This window comes from Capricornis sumatraensis, chromosome 14, assembly GCF_032405125.1.
Source record: "Capricornis sumatraensis isolate serow.1 chromosome 14, serow.2, whole genome shotgun sequence".
Classification (NCBI taxonomy): domain Eukaryota; kingdom Metazoa; phylum Chordata; class Mammalia; order Artiodactyla; family Bovidae; genus Capricornis; species Capricornis sumatraensis.
Window position 1 is genome coordinate 67,665,948 of NC_091082.1, and position 17,930 is coordinate 67,683,877.

Here is a 17,930-nt window from a genome sequence, read left to right on the forward strand (position 1 = left end):
GAAACAGGTCTAAAGGTAGATGGCAGGAAATGGAAAGTTTTCCCTAATGCGCACTTTGTGTATGAAGTTGGAAGCGAGATCATTTATGCTAGTGTGGTTAGGGAATAATTTTATTTCCTTCTGCTTGATCTTAAATCTCAAACTCAAATTTTGCCCTAAATCAATTATTGTCTATATATCATTGCCTTGATGGTTTCTTTCATGCCCCTGTACTTTCCTGGAAACTGTGTCCTGCTTCCTGAAAATTGAGCAGACCTTACGGCAGCTCTGTAAGAGGGTCCGGGTTGTACCTGGAAGATCACCACTGCCCCCTCCTACTCTGCGAAGGTCAGCCTGTAACTCATTGTGTGTGGAACTGACTGCCCCTCTTCTGGCCTCTGTTCTCCACTGTCATGCTCTGAGTTGAGGGGTCTGCATAGAACTCTCGCTCCTGTTCTCCTTGCAGACGCAGTGAGGGTAGGAGGAACTCAGAGGTGCTGTGGTCTCCTGTCTGAGCCTCCTCATGATGACATTTTCAGTAACACAGTGCTCTGCATTGATATGACTGTTGAAATAGACATTGCAAGATGAACTTCACCTTGCTTTGCTACAGTGAATGTATTTGCATTTATAATGAGATGAAACTGAATATTTAAAGCACTTGCGACAGATTCATCATTCAGAATTTACACTTACAGGCTACGGTTCTGCTGTTCTTACAAATAACCAGAAGCATACAGTGTCACTGATTTGTTTCATATATTTTCTAATCACTTTTACTTGCCCAATTTTATGCTCAGGTAAACATGCATTCCTGATGGATGAGAGGAGGTCAAGAATAGGCCCGCTATCTAGAGACTAATGGAGGTTAACTCTCATATACCGACTGCGCAAGGTGTGAGGAGAGGGGAGAGGCCTGAGAAAGGAGTGCAGAGGAGGTTATTCACACTTCGACTGAGTGTTGAAGAATCTGTGTGTGCTGCCCAGGCAGTGGAGAGGGATGGGCATTGGGCAGAATAGCAAGAAGTAAATAGAAACAAGGGCACACACACCTGAAGTACACAGAACCATATGTGTAGGGAAGAGCTTCTGGATACACCCTGCAGCACAGGGCAGTGTCTTGGTGTGGCTGCTGTAACAAGATATCATGGACTGTGTGGCTTAAGGAATAGGGATTTATTGTTTTCACAGTTCTGGATGTTGGAAGTCCAAGACCAGGGTGCCCATAAGGTTGGGGTCTGGTGAGAGCCCTCTTTGTGATTCACAGGTAGCAATCTTCTTTTTGTATCCTTACATGACAGAGATAGAATGAAAGAGAAATAAGCTTTCTCATGTCTCTTGTTATTGAATATTAAAGGCACTAATCCCATCATGAGGCCCCCTCCCCAAAATTCCAGCTCCCAGTACCACCATACTGGGGCTTCATTGTGTGAATTCTAGGATGGACATTAGCTTTCACTTCATAGCAGGCCATTTGAGGGATTCGCTGGAGACAGGTTTTTAAATAATAATGACCTTAGCACGGTATAACTAAATTTGGGGTAGCCTTTGCAGCTGTACAAAGCACTTTCACAGAGTTACCTTATTTAATCGTCTTGACAAACAGTACAATAAATAGGGGAGATTTATCCACATTTCAGACATGAAAAAGAAGTTTAAAAAAATTAAAAGACTTTCTCCAAGTCACGGATCTACTAATTGTTAGCCAGGATTCAGACCCAGATTTTAAGACTCTAAGATATTTGATCTGCTTATATTTTTATATTCATTCATTTATTCATTGAACAAAATTTGGTTTCACTTCTGTATGGCAGACTCCAAACCAGTACAAAAATGAACGACACCTTCCTCCGTTCAAGGAGCTTTGTCTAAAGGAGGAGGAGCCAGACATTTACAGAGAGCCTGCGGGACTGTGGAAGGGAAGAGAAGAGGGTCTAGAAGTTAGGGACAGGGTGATAGTTTTAACCAAGTTAATGAGAGAATAGCAGTCCTGCAGGAAGGTACAGTGGAAAAGAACACTTACTAAAGGTTTTTGGGCAAGTGATTCCTTTGGCAGCCTAAAGAAGCTTTTCTATCCTTTCTTAAATACATAAAATACACAGATTTGTAAGTAAAACCAACAATATTGAAGTATATATTTTTTACTTAAAATTACGAAAAGCAATGTTGTGATAGAGTAACATGTGCTTTGTTATTTTACACATTAAATAACAAGCTTTAGAGTGACTTGGAGAAGGCAGTGGCACCCCACTCCAGTACTCTTGCCTGGAAAATCCCATGGGCAGAGGAGCCTGGTAGGCTGTAGTCGATGGGGTCGCTAAGAGTCGGACATGACTGAGTGACTTCACTTTTACTTTTCACTTTCATGCATTGAAGAAGGAAATGGCAACCCACTCCAGTGTTCTTGCCTGGAGAATCCCAGGGACAGGGGAGCATGGTGGGCTGCCATCTCTGGGGTCGCACAGAGACATGACTGAAGTGACTTAGCAGCAGCAGCAGCAGAGTGACCTAGTAACTACCATGATTTCAGACTATAAATATAATTGATAGTTTGCAGTATCTGCAACAATGCTAATATGATATGAAAATGTTTGATTTCTACTGGTGAAAAAAAATCACAGGTAATGCTAATACTATGGTTTGCTCCCTACCATCATACTTGAAGGAAATGCTAAGTTTTAGATAGAAATTAATGAAAAGGAAAATGTGATTTTGTTTCCATCCAGTTCACAGGCTCTCTGAGTTAACCTTGTTGCAGGTGGAAGGCAAAGCAGAGACAATGGTGAAGAAATGAGAGAGGGACGTTGAAGCTCAGGAAATTGCATAATTCAGCCGAAGTAAAGCCTTTCTCCTCAGGCACTGGGAGGCCACTGAAAGAGTTTGAATATGGAAAAATGAGATTTGAGTTTTAGAAGATTAATCGTAGCCACACTGGTGGATGAGTGGGAAGAGGCAAGATGAGAGGAGAGCCTTTGGAGGCTGTTGTAGTAGATTCACACGCAGTGAGTCAGAACTAAAGCAGGGACCAGGTATGGAGTGATCTAGGAGATACTCAAGAATTAAGGTCTGGGCTTCCCTGGTGGCTCAGCTGGTAAAGGATCTGCCTGCAATGCGGGAGACCTGGGTTCTATCCCTGGGTTGGGAAAATCCCCTGAGAAGGGAACGGCTACTCACTCGAGTATTCTTGCCTGGAGAATTCCATGGACAGAGGAGCCTGGCGGGCTACAGTCCATGGGGTTGCAAAGAGTTGGACACGACTGAGCAACTTTCACTTCACTTTAAGAATTAGAATGGAAAGAATTTGGTAAACGTTTGAGCTAAACGCGAGAAAAGAAAGTGAGAGAAGGAAAAATTTTAAGAATGACTCTAAAATTTTGGGGTTACATAGCTAGATAATGAAGCTGTTACAGAAAGGAACAGACTTAGGGAGATAGAGTAAACGAAGATAATGAATGTAATTTAGGGTATTTTGTTTCCTTGAATGAAATAATAAATAGATATACTGGCTTCTGTCCCCAGTTCCTGATACATGGCTCCTGAAACCCTTATTAATTCCTCCCTCAGGACACTAGGAGCATACCTTATTCTATTGAGATGATTCTGAGTGGGTCCTGGATGGAAGCTGTGAACGATCAGGCCATAATTCGAAGCTTGGCGTTTTCAGGACTGTACCCTTGCTCTTTCTCCAGAGAGGGGGCGAAGGGCTGGAAATAACTGATCATGGCTGGAGTTAGTAATTGATCACGTCTAGGTAACGAAGTCTCTATAAAAATCCAGTAGTACAGGGTATGGGGTATTTTACCGGTTGGTGAACCAGAAGATTCTATGTGCCCTTATGCCACGCCCCAGACAAGGACAGAAGCTTCTTTGTTCAGGAATTCCCCCTGTGTATCTCTTCATCTGGCTGCTGATTGCTCTCCATTGTAATAAGCCAGTAATCTAGGGAGTAAACCGGTTTCTTGAGACTTAGGAGCTGTCCTAGCAAAACTTTTTTAATTGAGGCATAATTGACATAAAACATTATGTTAGTTTCAGATGTACAGCATAATTATTCAGTATTTATATATATTGTGAAATGATTGCCACAATAAGTCTAGTTAACAAACATCACCATATATAGTACAGAATTCTTTTGTGTTTCTTGTGAGGAAAACTTTTGAGATCTGCTCACTTAGCAACTTTCAAATATGCAGTACAGTATTATTTACTATAATCACCATGCTGTATATTACATCCTGATGACTTACTTATTTTATAACTGGAAGTTTGTACCTTTTGATGTCCTTCACTCACTTCTCCCACCCCCCACCCCCAGCCTCTGGGAACCATCCATCTGTTCTCAGCTATCCATGAGCTTGTTTTTTTTGTTTTGCTTTAGATTCTGTAAGTGAGATCATACAGGATTTATCTTTCTCTGACTTATTTCACTTGACTTAATGCCCTCAAGGGCCATCATTTTTGTTGCAAATGGCGAGATTTTATTCTTTTTTATGGCTTAATAATATTCCATTATACACACATACACACACATATATATATATACCAAGTTTCTTTTCTCTATCCATTCATATGTTGATGAGTACTTAGGCTGTTTCCATATCTTGGTGGTGGTGGTGGTGGTGTGGTTTAGTCGCTAAGTCGTGTCCGATTCTTGCGACGCCATGGACTGTATAGCCCACCAGGCTCCTCTGTCCCTGGGATTCTTCAGGCAAGAATACTGGAGTGGGTTCTCATATCCTTCTCCAGGGTTTCCGTATCTTCAGTTCAGTTCAGTGGCTTAGTCGTGTCTGACTCTTTGCAACCCCATGAACTGCAGCACACCAGGCCACGCTGTCCATCACTAACTCCTGGAGTTCACCCAACTCATGTCCATCGAGTTGGTGATGCCATCCAGCCATCTCATCCTCTGTCATCCCCTTCTCCTCTTGCCCCCAATCCCTCCCAGCACAGGGTCTTTTCCAATGAGTCAACTCTTTGCATGAGGTGGCCAAAGTATTGGAGTTTCAGCTTCAGCATCAGTCCTTCCAAAGAACACCCAGGACTGGTCTCCTTTAGGATGGACTGGTTGGATCTCCTTGCAGTCCAAGGGACTCTCAAGAGTCTTCTCCAACACCACAGTTCAAAAGCATCAATTCTTAGGCACTCAGCTTTCTTCATAGTCCAACTCCCACATCCATACATGACCACAGGAAAAACCATAGCCTTGACTAGATGGACCTTTGTTGGCAAAGTCTGTCTCTGCTTTTTATTATGCTATCTAGGTTGGTCATAACTTTCCTTCCAAGGAGTAAGCATCATTTAATTTCATGGCTGCAGTCACCATCTGCAGTGATTTTGGAGCCAAAAAAATAAAGTCTGCCACTGTTTCCACTCTTTCCCCATCTATTTCCCATGAAGTGATGGGACCAGATGCCATGATCTTCGTTTTCTGAATGTTGAGCTTTAAGCCAACTTTTTCACTCTCCTCTTTCACTTTCATCAAGAGGCTTTTTAGTTCCTCTTCACTTTCTGCCATAAGGGTGGTGTCATCTGCATAACTGAGGTTGTTGACATTTGTCCCGGCAGTCTTGATTCCAGCTTGGGCTTCTTCCAGCCCAGCGTTTCTCATGATGGACTCTGCATAGAAGTTAAATAAGCGGGGTGACAGTATACAGCCTTGACGTACTCTTTTTTTTGTTTGGCACCAGTCTGTTGTTCCATGTCCAGTTCTAACTGTTGCTTCCTGACCTGCATATAGGTTTCTCAAGAGGCAGGTCAGGTGGTCTGGTATTCCCATCTCTTTCAGAATTTTCCACAGTTTATTGTGATCCACACAGTCAAAGGCTTTGGCATAGTCAATAAAGCAGAAGCACATGTTTTTCTGGAACTCTCTTGCTTTTTCCATGATCCAGTGGATGTTGGCCATTTGATCTCTGGTTCCTCTGCCTTTTCTAAAACCAGCTTGAACATCTGGAAGTTCACGGTTCACGTACTGCTAAAGCCTGGCTTGGAGAATTTTGAGCATTACTTTACTAGCATGTGAGATGAGTGCAATTGTGTGGTAGTTTGAGCATTCTTTGGCATTGCCTTTCTTTGGGATAGGAATGAAAACTGACCTTTTCCAGTCCTGTGGCCACTGCTGAGTTTTCCAAATTTGCTGGCATATTGAGTGCAGCCCTTTCACAGCATCATCTTTCAGGATTTGAAACAGCTCAGCTGGAATTCCATCACCTCCGCTAGCTTTGTTCATAGTGATGCTTTCTAAGGCCCACTTGACTTCACATTCCAGGATGTCTGGCTCTAGGTGAGTGATCATTATCTAGGTGAGTGTGATTATCTTGGTCGTGAAGATCTTTTTTGTACAATTCTTCTGTGTATTCTTGCCACCTCTTCTTAATATCTTCTGCTTCTGTTAGGTCCATACCATTTCTGTCCTTTATCGAGCCCATCTTTGCATGAAATGTTCCCTTGGTATCTCTGATTTTCTTGAAGAGATCTCTGGTCTTTCCCATTCTGTTGTTTGCCTCCATTTCTTTGCATTGATCACTGAGGAAGGCTTTCTTATCTCTCCTTGCTATTCTTTGGAACTCTGCATTCATATGCTTATATCTTTCCTTTTCTCCTTTGGTTTTTGCTTCTGTTCTTTTCACAGCTATTTGTAAGGCCTCCTCAGACAGCCATTTGGCTTTTTTGCATTTCTTTTCCATGGGGATGGTCTTGATCCCTGTCTCCTGTACAGTGTCATGAACCTCATTCCATAATACATCAGGCACTCTGTCTATCAGGTTTAGTCCCTTAAATCTATTTCTCACTTCCACTGTATAATCATAAGGGATTTGATTTAGGTCATACCTGAATGGTCTAGTGGTTTTCCCTACTTTCTTCAATTTAAGTCTGAATTTGGCAATAAGGAGTTCATGATCTGAGCCACAGTCAGCTCCCTGTCTTGTTTCTGTTGACTGTATAGAGCTTCTCCATCTTTTGCTGCAGAGAATATAATCAATCTGATTTCAGTGTTGACCATCTGGTGATGTCTATGTGTAGAGTCTTCTCTTGTGTTGTTGGAAGAGGGTGTTTGCTATGACCAGTGCATTTTCTTGGCAAAACTCTATTAGTCTTTGCCCTGCTTCATTCCTCATTCCAAGGCCAAATGTGCCTGTTACTCCAGGTGTTTCTTGACTTCCTGCTTTTGCATTCCAGTCCCCTATAATGAAAAGGACATCTTTTGGGGGTGTTAGTTCTAAAAGGTCTTGTAGGTCTTCATAGAACCGTTCAACTTCAGCTTCTTCAGCATTACTGGTTGGGGCATAGATTTGGATAACTGTGATATTGAATGGTTTGCCTTGGAAATGAACAGAGACCATTCTGTCATTTTTGAGATTGCATCCAAGTACTGCATTTCAGACTCTCTTGTTGACCGTGATGGCTACTCCATTTCCTCTGAGGGATTCCTGCCCGCAGTAGTAGATATAATGGTCATCTGAGTTAAATTCACCCATTCCAGTCCATTTTAGTTCGCTGATTCCTAGAATGTCCATATTCACTCTTGCCACCTCCTGTTTGACCACTTCCAATTTGCCTTGATTCATGGACCTGACATTCCAGGTTCCTATGCAATATTGCTGTTTACAGCATCGGACCTTGCTTCTATCACCAGTCACATCCACAACTGGGTATTGTTTTTGCTTTGCCTGTATCCCTTCATTCTTTCTGGAGTTATTTCTCCACTGATCTCCAGTAGCGTGTTGGACACCTACTGACCTGGGGTGTTCCTTTTTCAGTATCCTATCATTTTGCCTTTTCATGCTGTTCATGGGGTTGTCACGGAGAAGGTGATGGCACCCCATTCCAGTACTCTTGCCTGGAAAATCCCATGGACAGAGGAGCCTGGTAGGCTGCGGTCCTTGGGGTCGCGAAGAGTTGAACACGACTGAGCGACTTCCCTTTCACTTTTCACTTTCATGCATTGGAGAAGGAAATGGCAACCCACTCCAGTGTTCTTGCCTGGAGAATCCCAGGGACGGGGAAGCCTGGTGGGCTGCCGTCTATGGGGTCACACAGAGTCGGACACGACTGAAGTTACTTAGCAGCATGGGGTTCTCAAGGCAAAATACTGAAGTGGCTTGCTATTCCCTTCTCCAGTGGACCACATACTGTCAGACCTCTCCACCATGACCCGCCGGTCTTGGGTTGCCCCGCCGGTCTTGGGTTGCCCCGCGGGCATGGCTTAGTTTCATTGAGTTAGACAAGGCTGTGGTCTTAGTGTGATTAGATTGACTAGTTTTCTGTGATTATGGTTTCAGTGTGTCTGTCCTCTGATGCCCTCTTGCAACACCTACTGTCTTACTTGGGTTTCTCTTACCTTGGATGAGGGGTATCTTCTCACCGCCACCCCTCCTGACCTTGAATGTGGAATAGCTCCTCTAGGCCCTCCTGCACCTGTGCAGCCACCGCTCCTTGGAGGAAGCTTAGAGAAGTCAAATTATCAGGCATAATGTCTTACAATCTAATGACTGTTTATAGTCTCTATTTTGAACCTGCAAACCTGACCTTAGATCACACTCTTACTCCTGACTTAGATCACACTCTTAGACCTGACTTAGATCACACTGTACACCTGACTTCATTCAGTTTTAAAGGGTCTTATTTACCAAGCTCAGGAGTTTGGATTTCATTACATAGATAGCAAGTTTCCTACACCAAGCAATGTTTTGTTTTGTTTTGTATGTTTTTTTAATCAATAATATATTCCCACAACTCACAATTTTTAAAAAATGCCAAAGGAGAACAGTGAAAAAACTTTCATCCAACCATTCCTTCTCCCTACTCCCAGTGGCAATCTCTATTAGTAATTTTTTTTTTAGTAATTTCTTTTTATGTCCTTCTTGTATGAAATATGAATATATATTTTTATCTAACTACCATTTTATACAACATGTGTCACACTGTACATGCTTCTGCATCTTACTCTTTTATGTAACACATCTTGGAAATCTTTCTATTATCTCATATAAAGAGCTTTTTCATTCTTTTTTTGTTTTACCAGTTACAATGTGCTCCATTGCATGGATGTACCATAGTTCATTTAACCAGTCCCTTGTTGGACCTAAAAGTTATGATATTTTGTTTTTACAGCCAGTGTTGCCCAGAATTACCTTGTACATATTTCATGCATGATCAGCTATATCTGGAAGTGGAAGTGCTGGGTCAAAGCCACATACATTTTTACGTAGATGTTTAACCAGTTTACCTTCTCAGCAGTGACGCATGAGAATGCCTCTCCCCTAGCTTCACCAACAACATATTACCAGACTTTGGGTTTTGTTTGTTTCATATGTAGCATCTTTTTATTTGTTTAAGAGCCATTTGTATTTTCTTTATCTTTGTATATCCTCAGTCATTTTTAACTCTTATCATTGGTCCTCCTGATTTACAAGAGTTCATACTTAGGAAGGATAATAGCTCTTCGTGATGTGAGATGTAAATATTTTCCCCAATTCTTTAATTTCTTTTGCCTTTGCTTAGTTTTTTCTCTTTTTTTTTTAATTTATAGAATTTTTTAAATTTATTTTTTAATTGAAGGATAATTGCTTTATAGATGCTTTATAGAAATTTTTTGTTTTTAGTGTATCAATCCATCTTTTTCTGATAGATTTTCTGATTTTGAATCATAGTTATACCTTGCTCACTCCAACATGATGGAAAAAAAATTTTTTTTTTTAGTACTTCTGTAGTTTTATTTTTCACATTAAGGTTTCGATATTGTTGGAGCTATAATGAAGTATGGCTCCACTGTTGTTATTTTTTCCCCTAGATGGCTATCAGTTGCCCCTGTAGCATTTATTAAAGAGTCTCTTGTTTTTCCCCTGTAATAAAGTTTCTTCAGCTTATTTAGCTTTAGTTTCTAGACTTTCTGTTCTGTTCCATCGGACATTATATCTGTTCATCAGCTGGTCTATGTTTTAATTATGAGACATTATACTATGTTTTGATATCTGATAAATCTAGTCCCTTCTCTTTGCAGTTATTTTAACAGTTTTCTAACAGTTCTTATTTATATTTTTTCTTCTGACCTTTAAAATTGTCATATCTAGTTACCTGCTAAAAGACCCATTGGTATTTTTGATGGATCAAATTTAACTTTTAAGTTTATATGATAAACATTATAAGGATGGTGTATCTTTCAATTAGTGTTCAAATCTCTTTTTATCTGGCAGAGTTTGTGAAGTAATAGTGATAGAGTCAACTTTAGGGGAGGGGTGTGTATAGTGGATTCGTTTTTATTTAGTGTGTAGTAGGCCAGAGGGTGGAAATACTAATAAGTTTGTCTCTTCAAGGACCCCTATACATGTTAATGTTTTAACAACATAAACAGTTGTTAAAATAGTATGTGAGGTTTTATAGGTATAGGAAATTAGCTCATTTAATGGTTATATTTCATAGAGGTGGAGAGCAAAAAAAATTACCTACCTTAAGTTTTTATTTTGAAATAATTTTATGGTTTACATAAAAGTTGCAGAAAATGATCTGGAGTCTGCCCCCAGATTCCTCAGTTTTTAATATTTCTGAATCGGTTGAGAACAGGTTGCAGACATGAATATCCATTCCTGCCTTATGCTCCCTTAAGACTTGAGTGAGTATATCACAACTTCACTCCAGGGCACTCTTAACAATGTCATTCAACCATCAAAATCAAGAGATTAACACTGATCCAATATTGCTGATCACATAGACCCTATTCACATTTTGCCACGTGTCTGTGTAATGGCCTGTGTACATCCAGGATTTTGTATTCCGTTGCATTCACTTATTATGTCTTTTTAGCCTCCATCAGGCTGAAACAGTTTCTCACTCTTCTTGTTTTTCAAGACCTTGATGGTTTTGAAGAGTGCAGGCTGGTTACTTTCTGGAACATCTCTGATGTTCATGTTTCATTATGATTTAAAGACTTCAGTGAAAATGCCAACAAAGTGCTGTTGTTCACTTCTCAGTGCATAGTATCAGGAGGCACATGATGTTGGTCCCATTACTTGTGATGTTAACTCATCACTTGGTTAAGGTGGTGAGTGTCTGCAAGGTTTCTCCAGTGTTTTATACTTACTAATAAGTAACTACTGAGTACTTTGTAGGGAGAAACTCAAACCTGTATAAACATTATATCGTCACCAGACTTTTGCCCTGCAGTTTTAGCATTCATTGATAATTCTTGCCCACATCAGTTACTACTCTGACATTTGTCACATGGTGATTTGCTAATTCTTCTAGACTTACTGGTTGCCATCCTGTAGACCTCCCCTCACCCTGCCCCACTTTTGTTTATTTATTTATTTATAAAACTATGAGCATACAGGCTCTTAATTTACTCAGTAACAATGTTATTATTATTTATTTTGATACTCAAACTGTCGCAGATTTGGCGAGGGGGAATCCCTACAAACTGTCTCCTGTCATTTGGAATGTTCTCGTCATTCTCTGAGTGCTTCCTTACGGCTGGCATAGCAATATGACCCAGACTCATCTTGTACTTTCTCTGCCCCTGCCCTCGGGTCATCTGTTTCTCCAGGGAACCCTGGTTATTTTTAATACAGCACTGCTACTGCTGCTGCTAAGTCGCTTCAGTCATGTCCGACTCTGTGCAGCCCCATAGACGGCAGCCCACCAGGCTCCCCCATCCCTGGGATTCTCCAGGCAAGAACACTGGAGTGGGTTGCCATGTCCTCCTCTGATGCATGAAAGTGAAGAGTGAAAGTGAAATTGCTCAGTCGTGTCCAACTCCTAGGGACCCCATGGACTGCAGCCTATCAGGCTCCTCCACCCATGGGATTTTCCAGGCAAGAGTGCTGGAGTGGGTCACCATTGCCTTCTCCGAATACAGCAGTAAAACAATATTTAGAAACTAATAGATGAGTGCTAGGTGTATTCATTACTACCTGAGTGTCGCTGTTTCTAGATTTTCTAGAGGGGCAGAGGTAGAAAACGTATGTGGTATATATCGTGTGTGTGTATATATATGCGTAGATATACACACACACACATTCGTATTTTGTCTTCTTCTATATCTCTTGTGTATTAAACCATCTATTCAAACTAGTATCTCCAGTTATAATTCAACAGCGAAGGATTTACTCTGGCCTCCCTTTGTATGTGTTAAACTCCTTTATCTATCTATCAGAAAACTGGTTCCCATTATCCTCAGTCTGTTAACTCATTTGCTCAAGACCCCACTCCCCAACCAGTATGTAAACAAAGTCCTGGGCCATTATGCCCTCTCTGCCTCCCCATGGCATTCTGGCCAAAATGTCAGTCCTGTCAAAGGAGAAGAGGCCATTACTTAAAGTGAGTTCAGAAAGATACTTGTGACAGTAGTTGACTTCTGGAAGGGGATTGGGTAGACAGGGCAGAGAGGGAAAAGGAGAGTTACCTTTTCATGTATATCCTTTTGAATTTTTTTTACACCATGTGCTTTTATTTCCTATACAGAAAATAAAGATTTTAAAATCAATTCAGGATCTTTGTTTTCACATAGAGCTGCTCTCTTCTGCATTGTTTGGGGAGAATTTGGAGTCATCCTTTTTCTCTAAAAGTATTTGGTTCCATTCTCTCCTTTAGGAAATAATACTTGTTTCTATGGGAAGTGTTACTACTGCCGAGAAACAGAGCCAGCCTGTGCTGACGGAGACACGATGGAGGGGTCTGTCACGCTTTGGCTTCCAGATGTGTGGCCTCTACAGAAACACCGACACCCATGGGGCAGGACTTACCGAGAGGGCAAATTGGCCAGGTAAATGCTCCTGTGAGCCATTACTTTATTCTCTCCCGTACCTAGTCAGGTGCTGACCCTGTGTAGGAGCCAGGGGTTCTGTCCACAAATAAAAAGGACTGTGGATGGTTCGGGGGAAACCTGCTAGTCTGGGACTTTCTCTTCTCTATGTTTTAAACAATGCTACATGTGGTGCTGACAATCAGTAAACACCCCCCATGCTGCTTGCCTCCAGGTGGGAGTATGATGAGAGCTACTGCGATGCTGTGAAGAAAACGTCTCCTTATGACTCTGGCCCGCGCCTCTTGGACATCATTGATACAGCTGTCTTTGATTACCTGATTGGCAATGCTGACCGCCATCACTATGAAAGTTTCCAAGACGATGAAGGCGCTAGTATGCTCATCCTTCTTGATAATGCCAAAAGGTAGGACCAGCAGGACTCTCCATCTCCATTCGGGGTCTTGTATATACAAGAAGGATGCTGTCTAGGATGTCCTGGGAGAACTCTAGAACAGACTCGATAGAGGGCGTCCTTCCTGTTTGTACTCAGGGTCTTTGCCATAGGCACCCATCCTTCCAGCTTGCTCAGAGCTTATACTCCTTTCATCCTCAGGGATCTAAGACTTTAATAAAAATGGAAAAGTCATTTTTTCCAAGGAGTCAAAGATTCTCATTCTCTTTACAGACAACTGGAAACCAAAGTCTTGTATTTATTGCTACTTATATCATTCTTTCTTGACTAGTTTCTTGACTAGTTTAGAATCTTGAGAAATACATAGTTAACAGAACATGAAATTTAGTTGCTGTTAAATATATAGTATCCAAAGGTTCATGCAGTTTAAAAAATTAACTTACTTGATAGGGTGTTTTTGCTATTTTTATAGCAGTCTAGGCCCAGATTTTTTCTATTATGAGTAGGAGAGCAGTTGCTTAGTGATTATAAAGACAAGTCACTATCTTGAATAAGACAATTTTATTAATTTTGAATAAATGAAATGTCTTTATTTAGATCTGAGCTATTTGAAGAGCACATTGTATTTTCAGCTTGCACTCTGCATTCCCCATGGTACCCAGTTAAGTGCCATACTTTTAGTTACACTTAATAAATGTTTGCTAGATAGAATACTTCCTTGGAGCCAGAACTGTCCAGACTCTAGGTCGCTAACTGTTAATGTCGGTTGCTGAGAATAAGCTGAGCCATGGATCCTCAGCAGAGAATGCTTGGGCAGCATTTGCTAAGCAGGCCACCACCTCACACTGGGCACCAGGCCCCTCATATTCCATGGAAGGTGATGACAGTTACAGAGAGTGCGAGGCCAGCAGGAAGTGGCCAGTGCCGTGTGTTTCATTTTCATTTACACTGTATTTTCAGTTCCTAAATATCCTTACTTGTAAAAGTGATCATGTGTGCTATGGAAATACACATGGAAATAATTGCCTTTGCCATTTTTTATTCAAGGGCCTGCACTGTGCTGAGGGCTACCAGACCCTCCAGCTATTAAGGTGAGCTGCTAGGAGAAGAGTGGATGGTTGACAGTTATTCCAGAATCAGTTCTTTTCTTACTCTTGAATTACTGCTTAAGGCGTTTTTATGTATGCTTCCAATCACCATTTTCTCAGCCTCTGTGAGCAGTTTTTTCTTTGTTGTAGGGAATAGGATAATCTAAGTCTTTTCTTATTGGTAATTTTGGAGTAGAACAAGTATAACTTCTTTTTACAGGAAATGACTTTCTCCTTGTTTGTGAGAACCTAATATGAATAGCCTTTATTTCTCTGTGCACCCGTAAAACTTTCTCAAGTATGGGGGGTCTTCAGATTCTCTTCCATCTGTGGACTTCACACTTTGTCACAATGGTCACGCTTCAGCACCTTGCAGTCCCGGCAGGAGAAAGGACCCTTGTAAAGGAGTATATCTGTTTTTCGACGCTGCAGTGCAGGCTGTTAGGAATCCTGGGTCTAATTGGTCATAAACCCTGTTTATTTCTAATTTAAGTGATTTGAGCTGTGGGGGCATAAAATTATCTAGGATCATGTTGGGGTTTCTTATAGCATTTGTTCTTACCTTGATGCTGAGAAGGGAACTGGTGCTTTCATCTAATCGCTAAGTTTTTGTTTAATTTTCAGCTTTGGGAACCCCTCGCTGGATGAGAGAAGCATTCTCGCCCCTCTCTATCAGTGTTGCATGTAAGTTACTTCATCAAATGCATTTGCCTGCATTGCTTTGCGTACTTTTCTAACCCAGAACCCCCTGGAGATCCTGGTATGTAGGGGATCAGGGAAGTATTTCTACAGCAAGGCTTAGACAGCATTTTGTGTTTTATATGAATGGAAATTATCAGTTTATTTAATAATGTATATCAGTTTGTTTCAATATCAGAATATAGGCCCTGCTCCCCTGCAGAATCCAGTGCAGGCCATGCCCCAGTTGCTCTGCCGTGTGTACCTTCCTCTCACCGCCACAACCCACCTGTGGTTTGCTTATCTCAGTCAGAAGTTGTGTAAACCAAAAATAGCTATCTCCCTAGGTATTTGTGTGTCGTCACTCAGTCGTGTCCTACTCTGTGACCCCACGGACTGTAGCCTACGAGGCTCCTCCATCCATGGGATTCTCCAGGCAAGAGTACTGGAGTAGGCTGTCATTTCCTTTTCCAGGGGATCTTCCCGACCCAGGGATTGAACTCGGGTCTTGCAGGCAGACGCTTTACCCTTTAAGCCACCAGGGAAGCCCTCCCTAAGTATTTAGTAATTGATTTTCTGAAAGTCTGTGTTAGAGAACAAAGAAATTATAAAATAAATCAAGAAAATGAGTTAAAGACTGAGCTCTAAGGAGCTCCTTTTCAGATCATCATTGCCAGTATGACTTTAAAGCGTGAGCACTAAGAATCGGCTCGGACCCACCCTGCTTGGATACTACTGGTCAACTCCCAGAGAGACACTGATCGCATAAGACTGCCCCTTCTGGCAGCTGGTCTGTTTTACTTTTCTTTTCTTTCTCTTTTTCTTAAATAACAACAGGATTCTTCAGAAAGTGTTACCTAGGCTACCTTAAATTATCTTCATTAATACTAGGAAGCAGTGATACATCCAGTCAGAACCTGCATCTGTGAAGGAAGATGTCTTTGTGTTAATTAGTACTGTCAGTCTGGTGCAGTCAGAACATAGAAAAGACATGGTGTGTTCAACAGGAAAGTTTAATATAAAGGAGGGTTAAACCCTCTGATACACAAGTAGAGCTGAGGGAGAGTAACCAATTTGGAAGAGACCCCCACCCCCACCCCCTGCCCCTGGGTTTGGTCCTCAGTGGAGAAGGTGTAGTTCAGCCCACTTGATAGCAAAGAACTGCACTAGTTCGTAGATGCTGGGCGTGCAGGAAGCAACCCTCCAGAGTGCGGGCAAGGAACAGGCAATCCACAGGTCGTGTCCTGTACAGAGAGAGCCATGACTCAGTAGGGAACCCTCCAGGCTACAGGCAAGACTTATTTGTGGGCCTGTGGAGGGAATAAGGGTACCAGCATGGGTGGGTGGCCTTGGGGCTCTGGTTTCCATGTCAAGAGGGCCTTAGGAAAGTTACTACCAAGCCAGGCCAAATTTGCGGTGTCACGGAGGACCTGCCTGCTCTGGGAATGCAGCCAGGGAAGAGCTTCATTTGGTGACCTTCCCCGAACACTCCTGCCCTGTACAGCAGCCAGAAGCATCTCCCTCAGCATCCTGTACTGAGAAAGCCCAAGAGAAGAGATGATTAGAGGACCTCTGTCCACGAGAGCAGGGCATACATGAAAAGTGGATTTGGAGCTTTCTGAAAGGAAGTCAAGTGATACTTTGGTCATGCAGGAGAAATTCTGATGCTCTAGGCACTCATATTTTTCAGAATTGGAAAAGCACACTGCCTCTGTGCTTGTCCATCCCTTCCATGCTTTAGCCAAAGATCCCTACTTTCTTACTGTTCCGATGGCTGCAGAACAGGCTGCCGGCCTCATGCAGAGTCAGGCCTTAAGGCATACCTAGTAGATCCCACATTACCTACAGGGGGCTTCATACTTTTCTTCTAAAATAAACAGAAGATCCTCTTTAGGCAAAAAAATTAAGAAAAATAGATACCCTTAAAATAAACTTTTTCTATTTGTCAGATTAATGCTAGAATTTTTAATTCAGAAACATAAAAAGAAGGAAATTTAAATTACTTGCTAAAATGTAAGGATACCTTCTGTTAACACTCTAGTGACTTCATTCTAACTGTGTGTGTATGTTTGTGTGTGTGCTTATGCACACATTTTCTTTCCCCACAGATTTGAAGTAAAACAGTTTTTCCTTCCAACTTTCCCCCCTGATTCAATATTATATGGGCATTTCCTCATGCCACTGAATTTTCATAACTACTTTAAATGGCTGCATGGTTTTTCATTGAATGGATGAACCATAGTTTATTCAACTATTTCTCAGTTGTCAGACATTCAGATTCACATTTTTCCTGTTAAAAAGAGCACTGCAGTGAACCTGTGTAAATATTGTGTGTATCTCTTGTTAGTTACCAAGAAGGAAATATCAAAATGTGGTAATGTCACTCATAATGTAGAGCTGCTTCTAAAACAGAAATGGCTTTTCTAGTTGAGATATTTTAGATAATTATTTCTTTACATTTGTCTGCCAAGCAGGCTTCAGTCTCCATTTGACAGTGAGAGGCTTTATGTAACCTGTTCTAAAACTTATTTCTCCCAGCATTCGTGTTTCCACCTGGAACAGACTGAACTCCTTGAAGAATGGTGTGCTGAAGTCTGCCTTAAAATCCGCCATGGCCCACGACCCCATCTCCCCAGTGCTCTCTGATCCTCACCTGGACGCTGTGGACCAGCGGCTCCTGAGTATCCTGGCCACCGTCAAGCAGTGCACTGACCAGTTTGGGATGGACACTGTGTTGGTGGAAGACAGGATGCCTCTCTCGCACTTGTAATTCTCCACAAAATAAGTGAAACTGCTTTTTACAAAGATAGAGAAACAGCACAATCAATTCCAGATGGTATGAGATGGATTGGAAATGGCCAGCAGCGCATTCTGGTAATAGAGGATGGGGTGGCCTTGGATTTCTTTGGTGTTTGCTGTAGTAGAAGCTAAGCAAAGACTTACAAGCTTCAGACCATGGAACCGTACCTGCTGAACCACCTTCAGACTTCCTCGGCGTTTGCCCATCCTAGCAGTGGGCAGCACAGTTGGT

The 17,930-nt window shown here is 41.8% G+C and overlaps 1 protein-coding gene across 1 annotated transcript in view; it reads left to right on the forward strand.

Annotated features, from left to right (window-relative positions):
* The window catches only part of FAM20B (FAM20B glycosaminoglycan xylosylkinase), a 36,154-nt gene extending 18,425 nt beyond the window's left edge, over positions 1-17,729 (forward strand). Inside the window, exons 5-8 of the mRNA XM_068986002.1 lie at positions 12,568-12,739; positions 12,954-13,145; positions 14,846-14,905; positions 17,438-17,729. Of these exons, the coding sequence (XP_068842103.1) occupies positions 12,568-12,739; positions 12,954-13,145; positions 14,846-14,905; positions 17,438-17,669 (656 nt within the window). The 3' untranslated portion in view covers positions 17,670-17,729. The remainder of the gene's footprint in view (positions 1-12,567; positions 12,740-12,953; positions 13,146-14,845; positions 14,906-17,437) is intronic.
* Positions 17,730-17,930: the final 201 nt, after the last annotated feature.